At 46.8% G+C, this 17,302-nt stretch overlaps 1 protein-coding gene across 2 annotated transcripts in view; it reads right to left on the bottom strand.

The window, feature by feature from the left end:
- Positions 1-9,843, bottom strand: part of SCARA3 (scavenger receptor class A member 3) — a 50,125-nt gene extending 40,282 nt beyond the window's left edge. The window contains exons 1-2 of one of the 2 annotated variants that reach the window (XM_061625891.1): positions 9,443-9,843; positions 9,038-9,250 (exon numbers count right to left, since the gene is read on the bottom strand). In XM_061625891.1, the coding sequence (XP_061481875.1) occupies positions 9,038-9,044 (7 nt within the window). In that variant the 5' untranslated portion in view covers positions 9,045-9,250; positions 9,443-9,843. Of the gene's footprint in view, positions 1-9,037 lie in introns of both variants that reach the window. The other variant, XM_061625890.1, reaches the window with a different exon arrangement.
- Between the last annotated feature and the right edge of the window lie 7,459 nt (positions 9,844-17,302).

Raw genomic sequence — 17,302 nt, 5'->3', positions numbered from 1 at the left:
AGCCTTCCAGGTTTTTGGACTGCAATTCTGGTCGGCCTCAGCCAGGCACAGGAAAAGTTGCCTTATACCAAGTCACACCATTGCTCCACCTAGCTCAGTATTGTCCACACTGACTGGCAGTGGCTCTCCAGGGCTTCAGGCAGGGTGTCTCCCACAGGCCTACTCGGAGATGCTGTTGGTACTGAACCTCAGGCCTTTTGCGGGCTACACAGTGGGACAGGGGAGATGTAGAGCAAAATGTCTGGAGGGCACCCGGTTGTGTAAGGCTGATGCAAGCCATAAGCAGAAAACCAATGTCTCAGGTTAAAAATGTGTATGCATGAGTGGTTATAAATTCAGACCGTTCCCAACAAGTGCCAGATGAGGAGGTAAAAAGGTTTTGACTATCGCTGTGTCAGCAGAGCTAGTCTGATGAACTTTGCTGAGCCAGAAAATGAAGATGAAAGTCAAATAAAGGGGAGCTCGGGAGAGACATCAGCACAGGGACCTGGCAGATGCCCAAGGATGCCAGGTGCCAACCCTGACCCTTGCTGGACCCCACCCCTGCAAGACGCAGGAGCCCCTGTGGCAACCTCAACTGTGGCTGCTCAGAAGAAAGGCATCATGTTCCCTAGTTCCTTCCTTGCAGCATGGCATTCTCCTGGTTACAGGCAGGCTTGAGTTCAGTCTAGCTTTTAATGTGGGATGAACTCAAACCAACCAAAAGGGATGCAAAGAGTTGTGTTTGTGCTTCAGCATCTGACTGGCTTTCCTTAGATCAACAGCTTATGAAACTCCTATCTTCCTTTACATAAACAACAGAGGCTGCAAGAGGAAAGCAAGGCTGACCACGGGCAGGATATTTTCCAAAGCAGGAGAACTGGCACCTGAGTTTGTCCTCTCTATAGATCATCCCTGTGGTGGAATGAAGCAAATATTTACCATCTGAAGGGTCTAGAGTTGCCAGGTGAAAATCTTAGCACTAAGGGGCACTCTGGAGATTTGGGGTCTAAAGTCAGGGATGTACATTGTGCCCCGTGGAAGGTGTCTGCGAAAAAGGGTACCTGTGATCTAGTTGGCTTCCCACTGTGCCTGTTGAAGAGTTCTGTGAAAGTAAAAAAAGTGCATGCGCCTTTTGCCCCAAAAAGTTATTTCAGGAAAGGATATCTGTTTATCTGGATTTTTAAAATTTCTTATCCTCTGGGATGGGTAACAGAACAGCCAGAGGTAGGCAATGTGGTAACCTCTATACAACTTGGGACCAGGATACCTGAAAGACCGTCTTACCCCTTCTAAACCCAGTCGATCACTGTGCTCTGCAGATGAGGGCCTTCTGCAGATACCATCTTATCAGGAGGTCTGTTCCACACAACACAGGAAACGGACCTTTAGTGTGGCGGCACCTACCCTGTGGAATTCCCTCCCCTTAAATATTAGACAGGTGTCATCTCTGTTGTCTTTTCGGTGCCTACTGAAGACCTTCCTCATTCAACAAGCCTTTTAAGTTGAGCCCTTATCCCAGTCTGTGTCTGTGTTGGAAGTGCTTTTTAATATGTTTTTTAAACATTTCCCCCCCTAAACAATATGTTTTTAAACCCTTTTTTATTTAAGATGTTTTTAAAGCTTTAAAAAATGTTTTTAAAGTTGTTTTGTTCTAATGTATTTTACAGTCTTTTTTTATGATGTTTTAAACTGTTTTTAGCCCTTTCGTTTGCCCTCCTGGGCTCCTGCTGGGAGGAAGGGCAGGATATAAATCAAATAATAAATAAATAAATAAAAATAAATAGATTTTTGGGACTACAATTTTGGCTGGGAATTTCCCATCTGAAACCCTGGAGAGCTGCTGCCAGCCAGTGCAGGCAGTACTGAGCTAGAGGGAGCAATGACCTGACTTGGTAAAAAGCAGCTTCTTATGTTCTAAAAACATCTGGAGGACACTATGCTGCCTGCCCCCAGTCTATATAATTGTTTCCCAAACATCTGGATTTTTCTGAACTAAAATGGGGGACATGCTTATACCCAAAGGGATTATGTTTACCTGCCCAGAGACTAGTCGTCATTCTGAACGTGCCTCTTGACTGGTGGAAGGTAAGCCCAGAGCAGTAACTCATGCAGGGGCACAGCGGAATGCCCCCTTCAAGGAGATGCAAGTCCTGCTACATCTTGAGGAAGCCAGATTTGGCCTGAACATCAGGAAAAACTTGCTACCTGTTAGAGCCATACGACAATGGAACCAATGACCTAGAGCGGTAGTGGGCTCTCCGACACTGGAGGCATTCAAGAGGCAGCTGGACAGCCATCTGTCGGGAATGCTTTGATTTGGATTCCTGCATTGAGCAGGGGGTTGGACTGGATGGCCTTACAGGCCCCTTCCAACTTTACGATTCTATGATTCTATGGTTGACATTGTGACTGAACGAACTAATCACAACCTGATGCAGAGATATAGAAGGCTAACAGTCCTAACCCCTTACCTGGGAGCAAGCCCTATTCAATTCAGTGGACACAGTCAGGATTGCACTGCTAGAGATGTATTTTATTGTTGCATTTGTTGGCATTTGTAGTTATTCTTTCTCTATCTCATACACGCATGAGACAATGAACCAAGTTAACAGGATAACATCTAAAGATATATTCTGGGAAGGGCCGTAGTTCAGTGGTAGAGCACACACTTTGCATGTAGACTCTCCCAGGTTCAGTCTCTGGCATTTCCAAGTAGGGCTCAGAGGGACTCCTGCCTGAAAACCCAGATAGCTGCTGCCAGTCAGTGTAGACCATACTGAGCTAGATGAACCCAAGGATCTGACATGGTATAAGGCAGCTTCCTACGTTCTTATAAATCATGGAAAACAACCACCGCTAGCCTGGTCATAAGTGTTAAACATAAATGCAGCACAAAATTAGGGGCATCCGGCAGCATTGATGGGGCAGTAAATGTGAATTCCTAGTGGAAGGCAATGGACAGAACTGACCGAGAAGGTCTCCTTTGCAAGCCCCATTGCAATGGGTGGGACCTGTGCAACCAGACATGATCTTTATTCAAACCCTGAATAATTCTGTTACATTTCAAAGAATTCTAGCCCTCCACCCTAACCCTGAACAGCTGGTATAGCTCAGTGGGGAGGAGAGCCTGGCTGGGAGGCCAGAGTCTGTGTGTTTCAATCCCCGCTTGTGTCTCCTGGGTGTCAAGGGCCAGCTAAAGATCACCCCATAGTGAGTGGCTCAGGGGTTCCCTGCCCTGCCACCTGTGCATCCGTGGGCAAGCTGCAGAGTCCGAAGGAGCCCAGTTGCCCCCCAGCTGGCAGTTGCGGACAAGGAAGGGGCTGGCTTGTGCAGCTGTGGCAAGCTGAGCAGGCCCTAGCCAGCTGGGGAGGACTAGCCGCAGAGGGAGGCAATGGTAAACTCCCTCTGAGTACCGTTTACCATGAAAACCCTTTTCGTACGGTTGCCATAAGTCGGGCTCGACTTCCATTTTTTCACCCTAACCCTAGCCCTGCTAATACACAGAAAGGTTCCTATTTATTTTGTTAAAAAGTATGCAGACTTCAAAGACGGACCTGGTGTGTCACAAAAAGAATAAAATGCTCCCTTGCTGCATCCAGCAAATTTTGTTTTGGCTAACAAAAGCCCATTATTACCAGATTCTAAACTGGAGTTAAAAAAAAGAAGAAAGGTTTGCATCTAGCAAATTCACCAGTGGGAGTAAAAAGTAGCAATCATCCTATTTCCAAATGGAAGGCCTGTTCCTTCCTTGCCTTGCTTCAAAGGCCTCCCTCCATTCACTGTGACTGTTGAGTGGTCCCTTTCAATACTATAATCACCCTGAAAAGCGAAGATCTGCAATCAGGGTGTGGAGGAGGAGAGGGCTGAATGCCGGCTCTGCATTTGATGAGGATTTGTGCAGATCCATGACTGGCTTTGGAGCTTTAATTAATTATTTTTTTTTAAAAAAGGCAAGTAAAGGGGAACATGATAGAAGTTTATAGAACTATTCATGGTATGAAGAAACTGGATCGAGAAAGCTTTTTCTCCCTCTCTCATAATATTAGAACCTAATGAGGGTTGTCCAATGAAGGTCAAGGAAGCCTCAAGGTCATGCATGCTCCAACCAAACTTGGGGGCAGGAAAAGGAAGGAGCTTCTGGGCATGAAACTAAATCACCAAGGCCTCCCCATAGGAAATCATAGAATCATAGAATAGTAGAGTTGGAAGGGGCTTATAAGGCCATCAAGTCCAACCCCCTGCTCAATGCAGGAATTCAAATCAAAGCATTCCCGACAGATGGCTGTCCAGCTGCCTCTTGAAGGCCTCCAGTGTCGGAGAGCCCACTACCTCTCTAGGTCACTGGTTCCATTGTGGCTCTAACAGTTAGGAAGTTTTTCCTGATGTTCAGTTGAAAACTGGCTTCCTGCAACTTGAGCCCATTATTCCGTGTCCTGCACTCTGGGATGACTGAGAAGAGATCCCGGACCTCCTCTGTGTGACGACCTTTCATGTACTTGAAGAGGGTTATCAAATGGTTATGGGGCAAAGAGAAAGGGATCACAAGAGCCTAAGAAGAGCCTGGCTGCTGCATCAGGCCAAAGGGAGCCCATCTAGTCCACCCTTCTGTTCTCACAGTGGCCAGCCAGATGCCCCAATGGAACCCCCACAAACGACCTGAGCGCAGGAGCACTCTGCCCTCCTGCAGTTTCCAGCAACTGGTATTTGGAAGCATGCTGCTTGGACCACGGAGGGAGAACACAGCCCTTGTGACTAGTAGCCACTGATAGCTTCATCCTCCATGAATTTGTCTAATCCTCTTTTAAAGCCATCCAACTTGGTGGCCGGCACTGAATTCCACAGTAGTGCTGCGTGGAAAAGTGCTTTCTTTTGGCTGTCCTGAATCTTCCAACATTCAGCATCATTAGATGTGGACCAGGATGGGGGCCTGCCCTATGAAGGGCCTGAAGGGAAAAAGAAAGACAAACTTGACCCAGTGGCAGTGCCAACATCCAGCAATCCCAGAGTGGAACTTGCCTTTCAGCTGTACACAGGATGGTCAGTTGTGAAAAACAAAAACCCAGCATGCATCCAGCATTGAGAAGCCTCCTGGGCCAAGAGCAGATTTAAATGGCACTCCTGCAGTTTCCTGCAGAGAAATGAAACAACATTGTGGGGTCAAGTTTCAAGCCCACAGTTATGAATATCAGCGCTAAATGATGGGTCTTGCGCATTGAGGAGAGGGGAGGAAACCACGTTTCATCTGTTTCTGTGGAAATCTGCACTCTGAAATCTGAGCTGTACTTTTGATCTTTGAAGTCAAACTAGAGAGGCGGGCTGGAGGTAGGGGAGGGGGTGGAGGTAGGGGAGGGGGTGGAGGTAGGGGAGGGGGTGGGGGAATGCCCCGAGGCTTAGAAGGCAAGAAATCAGCCCAGGAGATGTTAGCACTTTTGGTAAACTCCGCACATCAGCCATCCCTCTTCCTTCCACTTCTTTCCTACTCTGAATTCACTCAATCCCTCCTTAACCCCATGGTAACAATTCCTTACTGCTTTTTTTATCCAGCCCCCAGTGCAATCCCATAGCACAGGCCTGCTAGCAGGCAACAGAAGGGCACTTGTTTTGCATGAAGTGAACAGGAGATTCACGGTATGATAGCAAGCAAGCAAGCCAGTCTCTGATGATTGCTTTCTTTTTTAACGCTAACTTCAAAATGCCCATTTCCCCAGAATCCACAAAGCACACCTGCACGCTGAAAAAAAGGCGAACCTTTCTGTAGAGTTGCCTGTGATATTTCACTGACGATGTGCAGTTGGGCTAAGCAATCTCAGAAGTGCACCAAAGATTGCTCAAGCAGTCAGTGCAGACTTCTTGAACTCTGACTTCAACTTGGCTTGGGACAGCCCAAGACATTTTGGCGCAAAAGGCAGAAACACCCTCCCCACCTATGCACAGATTCATTTAAATGGGGCACAATCCACCAGAGATGTGCAAACCTCAGGGAAAGCTGCTTGAGAATACAATTTTGATGATAACTAAAAAGTGGGTTGGTAAGTGACTGTGGAGGCCAATTCTCGATCCACACAAGGTAGTCTGCCCCTGAATAGCAGATACTGGTGACAAAGAACAGGGGGGAGTGGGGTGCCAATAGGATTTCCTGCACTGGTACACTGTATGTAGAATGGTGCCCCTTCATTCCCACGCACCCCCACAATCTATTGGCAAGGATGACTGCTTATGTACATACATTACTTATTTATTCATTCATTTATTTTTATTTAACAAAATTTATGTACTGCTGTTAAGACCTCTAAGAGATTTATGATAAACATTAAAATATCAATAAAATATTTAAAAACAAGTAAATAAAACATATTTAAAACAATTAAAACAGCAACTGTCTTAAGATATTAAAATAGATCAACATCTATGTGTCCGGATAGGCTTGCCTAAACAAACAAGTTTTACGAAGGTGCCAAAAGGAATACAGTGAACGTGCCTGCCTGATGTCAGTAGACGGGGAGTTGCATCACAAGTATTATGTGGCACCTGTGACAGTGCCTACTCCACGGAGCAAAGAGCTCGAGTGGGCACATATGGGGTAAGGTGGCCTCACAAGTAAACTGGTCCCAAGCTGTGAAGGGCTTTATATAACAACAGTAACACCTTGATCTGGGCCCGATAACAATTTGGCAACCTGTGGAGATATCTTAGCAGAGGTGTTATATGCTGACAGGGTCTCACTCCTGTCAGCAGTCTGGCTGCAGCATTCTGCACTAATGGCAATTTCTGGGTCAAGTGCAAGGGAAGACCCACATAGTAATCCAATCTTGAATACTGATGTTACCAACATGAACAGTTATTCTGAATTCACAGTCTTGATTTAAGATGTATTTAACAGACTTTAACCTGCCTTTCAGAGTTCCTGTCTTCACAAGGCATCTTACAACAGTTACAAATAGTTCAAAAACCATAATTATATAACTATTAAATAACATTTAAACAAGATTAAAAGGAGCAGCTAAAAAAACTTGTGCAACTTGACTTAACCAACTCTCAGCTTAATCTACCTCACAGTGCTATTGCAAAAATAAAAGAAGGGGTGGACCCAGGAAGAAAAGCAAGTTGCAGATGCATCAGGTCATATTCACAAACCATGCAGTGAAAGGGAAAAAGTATTCACAAATGCAGCCCCTGCCCCATTGCTTTGACTGCAACATTTCACAGATCTGATATTTTACAGCAAAATACCAAACAAAAAACAAAACAACCCACCATACTTGGCACCCCCCCAACAAAAACACAAATATACTCTAAGCATGTAAAAGTGGGCTGGCAGGCACACATGCTTCTACTGAAAGCTATAAACTTAATTTAATTCATGTGATGTGAAGACAAGCAGGAAAAGGCAGCAGTTTTCAGGACTTGCAAGGGTTCTAGCTATTGCCTGGAGGTCAACAAAGTCCTCGCCAATCACAACTCTGACTTCATTTTTTGCCTAAAAACCTGAAAGGGTGGGGTTTGGAGCAGCTGGCTACTAATTCATTTAACAGAAGTTGGGGGCGTGCAGGCAGCAGCTGACATTTTGATGTATATCTCTTGACCCAGAGCACTTAGGGACTTTTTTGTTAATGAAAGGTAAGGGTCCGGGGTCCCCGGTGGCCTTGGGCCTAGGTGAAACAGCCCCTTTCTACCTATCTGTGGGCAGCCCTCTTGGGGGACCATCACCTCCATGTCCCCGCTTGTCAGTTTCCCAAAGGGGCATCTGGCTGGCTGGCTTTGGAAACTGTTGGATTAGAAGGGCTGTAGTCTGATATGGTACAGCTCTTTTTATGCCCTTATGTGCTTTCTGGGGAAGGGCCATACCTCACCAGTAGAGCATCTGCCTTGCACACAGAAGGTCCGAGGCTTAATCCCCAGCAGCATCTCCAGGTAAGGCAGGGAATGTCCCGTGCCTGAAACCCTCGAGAGCTGCTGCCAGTCAGTGCATACAATACTGAGCTAGATGGACCAGCGGTCTGGCTCAGTATGATGTTTCCTCTGCTCCTGAATCCTATTCATTTCAATGGGGCTTGTGCCGGAGGCCTGGCTGGCTGATTCTGCCTGTAGACTTGCAGAGCACACCAGACAGGCCAAGCGCTCCACCTTTTGACACCTATTTCGTTCTAAGGATGCCCACTTGCAATATTTAGATTCAGATCCCCACCCAGGGACAGTCTGGTCCCATTGATGAGAGCACAGCTGGATCTGGAAGGCCAATGCTCAAATCTTCCCCCTTTTGTCATGGATGGACTGCCTGCGGCTGGTTCTCCACCTGTAAAACGGAATCAATATTTACCTCCCTCACAGGGCTGTTGTGAAGACAAAGGCAGTGAAGATTGCAAATCATAAGTGTGAATCTAAAGGGTTGCGTTAATTATCAACAAACATTAGCGTCACCTAAAGGATATCTTTTTTCCTTTCCTTTCCTTTTAATTTCCAGAGGGGTAGCCCTATTAGTCTCCTGTAGCAAAAGCAACAGAGAGTCTTGTGGCACCTTAAAGGCTAACAAATTCTATTATGGCATAAGCTTTTGTGGACTACAGCCTGCTTCCTGAGATGCAGTAAGTATTATCCTGAGTTATAGGTACAGAAATATAGACACATGTGGTTGGAATGGGTGGGCAAGGTCAGAAGGAAATAAAATGCATTAAAAAAACAGACAGTCCTTAGGATGCCACAAGATTCTTTGTTGTCATTTTTTTAAAAATTCAGATTGCTTCCAGTCACCAGCATACCCTCTTCCGGAAGACTTCGAATCCTACCTTTGCTATGGATTCACTGTGTGGCCTTGGTGCAGCTACCTCCATTTCCCCTCAGTAAAATGGACCACCCAGAGTCGCCTGAACAAATAATCAGAGCAGCCCGATGGGATGGGAGTGTTTTTCTTGAGGGATGGGAGTCACGGTCCAAGAGGCTCATGAACTGATAAGCTGCATGGCAGGTTCCCTTGCAATGTTGCAGCAAAATGTCTCAAGCAGCCCTGCTTTTGCCATGCACCTCTCTTCTGCCCTCCACACCTGGAAAAGGAACTCACCTTTCATGATCCTCTTGCCGAGGGATCCCACTGCGCTGTCCACGCCACTTCTGGTGAAACAAGCAAGTGGCCGATTGAGGCTAGACCCTCTCAGGAGGAGCAGGACTGTTTGGAGCCAGCAGGCGAGGCGAATGTTGCCAGACGTCTCTTATCGTAAAGGGTGGATCTCAGAGGGTTGCACCACATCCCAGCACATCCAGCTGCACCAAATGGCTTTGGGAATGGAACATCACAGCTCTGGAGCATGAAGTGGACATCCTTTTCCCCTCTGGAACACCCCAGCGCCACAGAGAAGCCCGGGGAATGGGCTCCACAGTTCCATAGAGTGCCGCTAAATGTTTGCCATTTTCATCTGGCCATGAATGCACTGGGGGGGGGGCTTTCTGCTGTGAGACCGATACTCACCCCTCTAATGCCCCATGAAGGTGGCGGCGCTCTCTCTCCTCCTCACAGGCATCCCTTGGACTCCCTTTCTTGTTTCTCCAGACTGGCCTTCAGCGCACAGAGAGCATCCTGCCTGCCACAGTCCCCTTTCTCTCTTTCTGGCTCCTCCTGGGCCACTGCCCAGACAAACTTCCTTGAGATTGCAAAACAGGGCAAGTAGCTCTTCTATATGCCAGCCGTCTCCTGCTGAAGTCCCCCTCCCGTGGCTGCTGCCCCCAACCCGGCAGGGTGTGTGGAGTGGGAGGAAAGGGCTGCGAGGCTTTGGAGCTTTGCTGAAAAATGTACTGTCCCCTCCCTCCGACCCTAATTGCTAGCAAATGTCCTCTTCAGGGTAAAGAGGGAAGGGGAAGAGGAGGTGTGAGGGGGAGAGAAAGAGGGAGGGAAGCAGCAGGCTGGAAGGGAAGGGCAGCATGCCTTTCCAAAGAGTCCTGTTGGAGAGCCACAGCAAGCCAGGTTGGTGCATTCGCCTGCTCTCAAATTATGCTGAGCTGTTGCAGAACTGCAGGGTTATTTTTCATCAGCGTATGATGAAAAGAGATGCTCAAGTGAGTTTTGTGGGAATGTGACTTTTGGAATCAAGGATGGGGTGTGTGTGTGTTTCCATACACAATAGTGTCCTCAGCAATAGACTCACAGCAAGTCACACAAAGTGAATGAAAACATACAAGCATTTAGCCAATGGAAACGTATTACTATGGTAAACATGCCACCACGTGGCCAGCTGTTTGTCCCTAAGGACAAACTGCCAAGCAGTTAGGGTAATTTTACCACTCTCTGGCAATCCCAGATTTTTGATAGGTGCAGATTTGTGCCAAAATGCTCCTCACTGCTTTGCTGGAGATGCCAGATGACCAGCTGGCAAGCAGCTACAGCCCAGTGGCAGAACACCTGCTTTGCATGCAAAAGGTCCCAGGTTCAGTCCCCAATGGCATCCCTAGGTATGGCTGGAAAAAGACCCCTGTCTGAAACTTTGGACAGCCCTTGCTGCCAGTCAGAGTTCACTATGCTGCTGCTAGATGGAATGGTCTGACTTGGTATAAGGCATCTTCCAGGTCACCAAGTGGGTGCATGAACACCAAGAAAAGTTACTACTTGCTAAAAAGCCATTCACCCCATCGCCTCAGTTTACCATCTGTAAAATGGTAGTAAGAGTGACCTGTCCAGCACAATAAAGGCTGTAAACCTTTTGGAAATAAAAATGTGTTGTAGACTGTCATAAAGTGACACTTTTGACAGTCAAGATCTAAGAAAAATGGATAGTATCACTTTAATAATCATGGATTCCCCCAAAGAATCCTGGGAACTAGCATATGAGAGCCAGTGTGGTGCAGTCGTTAGAGTGTCAGCCTGGGATCTGGGAGACCAGGGTTCAAATCCCCCCTTGGTCATGAAGCTCACTGGGTGACCTTGGGCAGGTCACTGTCTCTCAGTTTAACCTACCTCACAGGGTTGTTGTGAGGATAAAAATGGAAGGGGAAGAATCATGTTTGGGTGCCATCTTGAGCTCCTTGGAGGAAAGGTGGAATATAAATGTAAAAATAAATAAAATAAAAATGAAATGATTTTACATATAATTCATCATTAGTGTTTTCAAAACAAAACAAATTTTTGCATTCCAAAAAAGGGTTGTGAGGAACTCCCAGTTCCTAGGGCTGCTGGCCAAATGTGCATTTTTAAAAAAAATAAAAATGAATTAAAATGTTGTAGGTGTGCCAGATTTAACAGTTTGGCACAATTTGAGAACTCATTCATACTTTTCAAAAATATAGTCACCGCTCCAAGGCTTAGCGTGGTGAGATGTAGAAGGGTCCTTGCTGGAACAGTTCCTTATGAGCTGTTTTTGCAACCTAGTAAAAAGAGCCTTATGTTAGCCCACAAGGGAAAAAAAAATCAAAATCTGTATTAGGGCAATGCTTTTATTAGGCCAAACACGATGTCACAAATTAAGTGTGCAAGCTTTCAGGTTCTCCAGAACTCTTCATCAGGCTGGACGGTAAACAAAGCAAGGGGGCGAGGAAGAGGAGGATAAAAGTTGGCGGATGGTGAAGCCATTTCAAATCGCCTCACAGCCTCAAGATGGATTGTGGGAGGAGGTGGCAGTCATTCAAACGAGGCTCTGTAAGGTGCGATGCAAGTTTCAGGCTGCAGCTAGGACTTCTGAGAAAAAGGAACATGCAGGTTGGCCCCCACCAGTCTTTGGAAATATAAAAAATCCTGCCACCGTCTCTTCCTCCTCCCATGTTCCAACTGTGACCACATGCAAACTCCATGGCTTCACCATCCGCCAACTTTCCACCCTACTCCTCCGGTTTGTTTACCATCTCGCCTGATGAAGAGTTCTGGAGAACTTGGAAACTCATTTATTTATTTATATTTTATTTATTATTTAATTTCTATCCCGCCCTTCCTCCCAGCAGGAGCCCAGAGCAGCAACCTTATTGTGAAATTTTGGTTGGCTCCTGGGTGGTTCCCTCACCAATAGTGCAATCCTAGGCATATCTACACAGGAGTACGTCCCACTGAATTCTGTGGGGTTTATCCCCATAAAAGTGGCTGGAGGGCTGCAGCCTAAGAGCCCAGGGCCACCCAGTGAAACTGAACGTCATACGACTCAGGACACACAAAAGAAGTCCTTCTTCACACAGCGCAGAGCGAAACTATGGAATGCTCTCCCGCAAGAGGCAGCGATGGCCACCAGCCTGGAGGGCTTCTGAAAGAGGATTAAGCACATTTATGGAGGAAAATGCTCACAGTGCCTCTGGTGTCAGTCAGAGGCAGCCTGAGTCCAATGCCAGTTTCTGGGAAATCACAAATAGGGAGAGGGCGGCTGTGCTCAGGTCCTGCTTGCAGGCTTCCCATTGGGGCATCTGGCTGGCCACTGTGAGAACAGAGTGCTGGACTTGATGGGCCCCCTTGGGCCTGATCCAGCTACAGGGCTCCTCTCAGTGGGGCAGGGCTTGGAGGAAACAAAAGGGGGGCGGCTGTCCGAAGACTCACCCTTTCACCTTACCTGGTTCCTTGGCATCACCACCTCGCAAAGTTTCCCAACATTCCCATCTCGACTGAGCAGTTATGGAAAGGCTGGTGAGCTGTCAGTGTGCGATGCCGGATAAGCCAGCAACAAAGGCACTCTTCTGACAGCCTACCCACAACCTGGCACCCTCCAGGTGTTCTGGACTACAACTCCCATCAGATCCAGACAGCACAGCTGTCCTATTATAATATTCTGTTATTATATTGTTGTGAGTTTGTGGGTTGAGATGGATAATTCCTATGAGTCCGCTTCCAGCCTCTGATTTGGAATCCTGTGCCTGGGGGTGAGAAACTCGCTCTGCTGGTCAGATGAGTTTCTTTTGTTAATCTAATAGAGAGGCCAGGTGGGTTAATGGGTCTATCAATGGGTGCCCATCAACTGGTGAATGGGCCAGGGAGATCCTTTTGTCACTGAAACTCTTCAGGAGAGCCGCCTCCCCCCCTGGGACTGAGAAGAGGCTTGTGTTTTTAGTGCGCCTGAAAAAGGCTGGGAACTAGAGGCAGGCAGAGAGACTGGCTGTCTGCACCATGGCTTTAGGATGCCTCCTGCAACCCTGATGGAAAAGCTGGATATTGGACTGCTGATGCCTTAAGAACATAAGAAGAGCCTGCTGGATCAGGCCAGTGGCCCATCTAGTCCACATCCTGTTCTCACAGTGGCCAACCAGGTGCCCGGCGGAAGCCTGCAAGCAGGACCCGAGTGCAAGAACACTCTCCCCTCCTGAGGCTTCCGGCAACTGGTTTTCAGAAGCATGCTGCCTCTGACTACGGTGGCAGAGCACAGCCATCATGGCTAGTAGCCATTGATAGCCCTGTCCTCTATGAATTTGTCTAATCTTCTTTTAAAGCCATCCAAGCTGGTGGCCATTACTGCATCTTGTGGGAGCAAATTCCATAGTTTGACTATGCGCTGAGTAAAGAAGTACTTCCTTTTGTCTGTCCTGAATCTTCCAACATTCCGCTTCTTTGAATGTCCACAAGTTCTAGTATTATGAGAGAGGGAGAAGAACTTTTCTCTATCCACTTTCTCAATGCCATGCATAATTTTATACACTTCTATCGTGTCTCCTCTGACCCGCCTTTTCTCTAAACTAAAAAGCCCCAAATGCTGCAACCTTTCCTCGTAAGGGAGTCGCTCCATCCCCTTGATCATTCTGGTTGCCCTCTTCTGAACCTTTTCCAACTCTATAATATCCTTTTTGAGATGAGGCGACCAGAACTGTACACAGTATTCCAAATGCGGCCGCACCATAGATTTATACAACGGCATTATGATATCGGCTGTTTTATTTTCAATACCTTTCCTAATTATCGCTAGCATGGAATTTGCCTTTTTCACAGCTGCCGCACACTGGGTCGACATGTTCATCGTGCTGTCCACTACAACCCCGAGGTCTCTCTCCTTGAACTCCTCCATCCTAAGTTCGGGTTGGAATGTGTGTAAATAAATAAACCATATTTCATAAAGACACCGCAGTCTCCGCTGACCTTCTTCACAAACCCTGGATGAGTGCAGGCACCCCTGGAAATCTCACCGCTCGGAGATTGGGATGGCGCGCAACAATATAGTATCATATTATGCCATCATTTCTGTTCATCTTTAAGGTGCCACAGGACTCTGTTCTGCAGCTACTTGCCATGATGACTGTCTTCTACCTCCACCACCAGAGGCAGTCTATGCCCCCGAGGACCGTTACTGGGAATCACAAGTGGAGAGAAACCTGCTGTTGTGCTCAGATCCTGCTTGCAGTCTTGCCATTGGGGCATCTGGCTGGCCTCTGTCCAAACAGGATGATGGATTAGATGGGCCCCCTTTGGTCTGATCCAGCTATGGGGCTCTTCTGATGTCCCATACTGCAAGATGCTAACCTGAGCAACTTGTGAGGACTGTCGGGGTAGACAGCTAGCACCTGCTGCCCTCTGCTGGCGGAAGGGAGGCCCTCCAGAGGAAGTGGAGACCTACCTTCAAGCACCCCATCTGACATAGGAAGCTGCCTTCATAACGAATCAGACCAGTGGCCCATCTAGATCAGTACTCTGACTGGCATTAGCTCTCCAGAGCTTATGGCAGGGGACACTCCCAGCCCTACCTGGAGATGCTGAGGATTGAACCTGGGACCTTCGGCACGCAAGGCAGATGCTCTGCCACTGGGGTACGGCCCTTCCCCCTCTTCAGATGATTCAATACGCTGTACTGAACCATCATATAACAGCTCAGGATCTCAGCCACTTTGTCAGGTGCAGAACATTAAGCAGAAGGAGAATAGGTGCATTCCACAGAGATTGCCTGGTTACTGGAAAAACACTGTTGTAACTCAAATGGCACCAGCAGACAGGCCAAAGAAGGGGCCGTCTGATTATATAGCCATGAGAGTGGCTGTATACTATAGCCGACATGGATTTTTTGCATTCTGCAATGTTAAATTGAAAATACCCCCCATGCCATTCTGATGCTTCTCATAAGTTCATTTCAAAACAAAATCTTGTCAGAAATGCTTGCTTAACAACCCTCTTAAGTTTTCGTGGCGACACACAAAACACTCAGAAACCAGGGCTCAAAGTCTAAAACAAGAGAAAAAAAATCCAGACCCCTGTTTGACTGTCAGTGGTCTCATAATGTATTGAAATTAATTAAAAATCAGCCATGTTCACAGAGTACATGTACTCCTATTACTGATCTTGCCCTGTACTCTGACTTGCATATTCTGCAGTTTAAAAGTTAAAAATGCCTGGCTGATTTTTAATTAATTTAAGAAATTTAAATTGGAGTTCATGATAGCACAGACATGCTCAGTAAGAACCAACTGTCAGTGTTCTAAAAGCCAGACTCACAGTTGTTTGGCTTGGCTAATCGGGGGCCATACCCACACCAGACATTGATTCCACTTTAAACAGTCATGGCTTCCCCCAGTGGGACGTGTAGTTTGTGAAGGGTGCTGAGAGTTGTTAGGAGATTCCTGTTTCCCTGAGAGCTCCAGTGGCCAGAGGGGTGGAACAGTCAGGTCCTCTTCCCAAAGATTTCTGGGGATTGTAAACAGATTTTAAAAACATACAATATGAAAACTTAAAAGCCAAACAAAAAGGAATAATTAAGAGAGCCTACATCAGGGGCCAAAGGCCTGAGTCAAAAGGAAGATTTTTGCCTGGTGCCTAAAGATGAATCATATAATCATAGAGTTGGAAAGGGCCTATAAGGCCATTGAGTCCAACCCCTTGCTCAATGCAGGAACCAAATTAAAGCATTTTGACAGGTGACTGTCTAGCTGCCTCTTGAAGGCTCCAGTGTTGGAGAGCCCACTGTCTCCCGAAGTCATCATTGGTTCCATTGTCATACCACTCTAAGAGTTAGAACGTTTTTCCTGATGTTCAGCTGAAATCTGGCTTCCTGTAACTTCAGCCCATTATTCCGTGTCCTGCACTCTGGGACAATCGAGAAGAGATCCCGGCCCTCCTCTGTGTGGCAACCTTTCAAGTACTTGAAGAGTGCTATCATATCTCCCCTTAGTCTTTCCTTCTCAAGGCTAAACATGCCCAGTTCGTTCAGTCTCTCCGCACAGAACTTTGTTTCTAGTTCCCTGATCATCCTTGTTGCCCTTCTCTGAACCGTTTCCAGTTTGTCTGCATCTTTCTTAAAATGTGGTGTCCAGAACTAGACGCAATGCTCAAGATGAGGCCTAACCAGTGCTGAATAGAGGAGAACCAATACTTCATGTGATTTGGAAACGATACTTCTGTTAATGCAGCCTAAGATAACATTTGCCTTTTTTGCAGCCACATCTCACTGTTGGCTCATATTCATCTTGTCATCAACAACAATCCTAAGGTCCTTCTCGCATGTAGTATTGCTGAGCCAAGTATCCCCATCTTATAACTGTACACTTGGTTTCTTTTTCCTAGGTGTAGAACTTTGCACTTATTCCTGTTAAACTTCATTCTGTTGTTTTCAGCCAAATGCTCCAGGCCATCAAGATCACTTTGAATTTTGTTTCTGACTTCCAAGGTGTTAGCTAATTTTGTATCATCTACAAATTTGCACCTCCTCATTAATAAAAATATTGAAGAGCACTGGGCCCAGGACCGAGCCCTGCGGTACCCCGCTCATTACCTCCCCTCAGTTTGCGAAAGAACCTTTGAGAAGCACTCTTTGGATACAGTTCTTGAGCCAGCTGTGAATCCACCTGATATTTGTTCCACCCAGCCCACATTTAACTAGCTTGCTAATCAGAACATCATAGGGTACTTTGTCAAAACCTTTGCTGAAGTCGAGATATATTATGCCCACAGCATTCCCACAGTCTACCAGGGAGGTTACCTGATCATACGCCAGATCTCCAGATGACCCCACTCAGAGGTAACATGTAGATGTTAAATAGCAGGAGAGATAAAATCGAACCCTGCAGAACCCCATGCCGGAGGCTCCACGGGGCTGAACAATACTCCCCAAGCGCCACCCTCTGAAAGTGACCATCCAAGTCGGTTCAGAACCACCACAGAGCAGTGCCATCCACCCCTAAGTTGGACATCTGCTCCAGAAGAATGCCATGGTCGATGGTATGGAAAGCTGCTGAGAGATCAAGACTACCATGGCTGCCCCTTTGGACGACAATGTCCATTTCAGGTAGGGTTTAGGCCTGGCTTGGGCATGGAAACTGACTTGGTCACCCTGAATCCTGGCTCTCCTCCCTGTGGCAACCTAGTAGCCATTGATAGCTATATCCTCCATTAAATTGCCTTAATCCTTTTCTAAAGGTCCAAGTTAGTGTCCATCACTACATCTTAAATAAAGAT

Source organism: Rhineura floridana, chromosome 4, assembly GCF_030035675.1.
Source record: "Rhineura floridana isolate rRhiFlo1 chromosome 4, rRhiFlo1.hap2, whole genome shotgun sequence".
NCBI lineage: Eukaryota > Metazoa > Chordata > Lepidosauria > Squamata > Rhineuridae > Rhineura > Rhineura floridana.
This window is presented reverse-complemented; position numbering and strand designations above follow the sequence as displayed.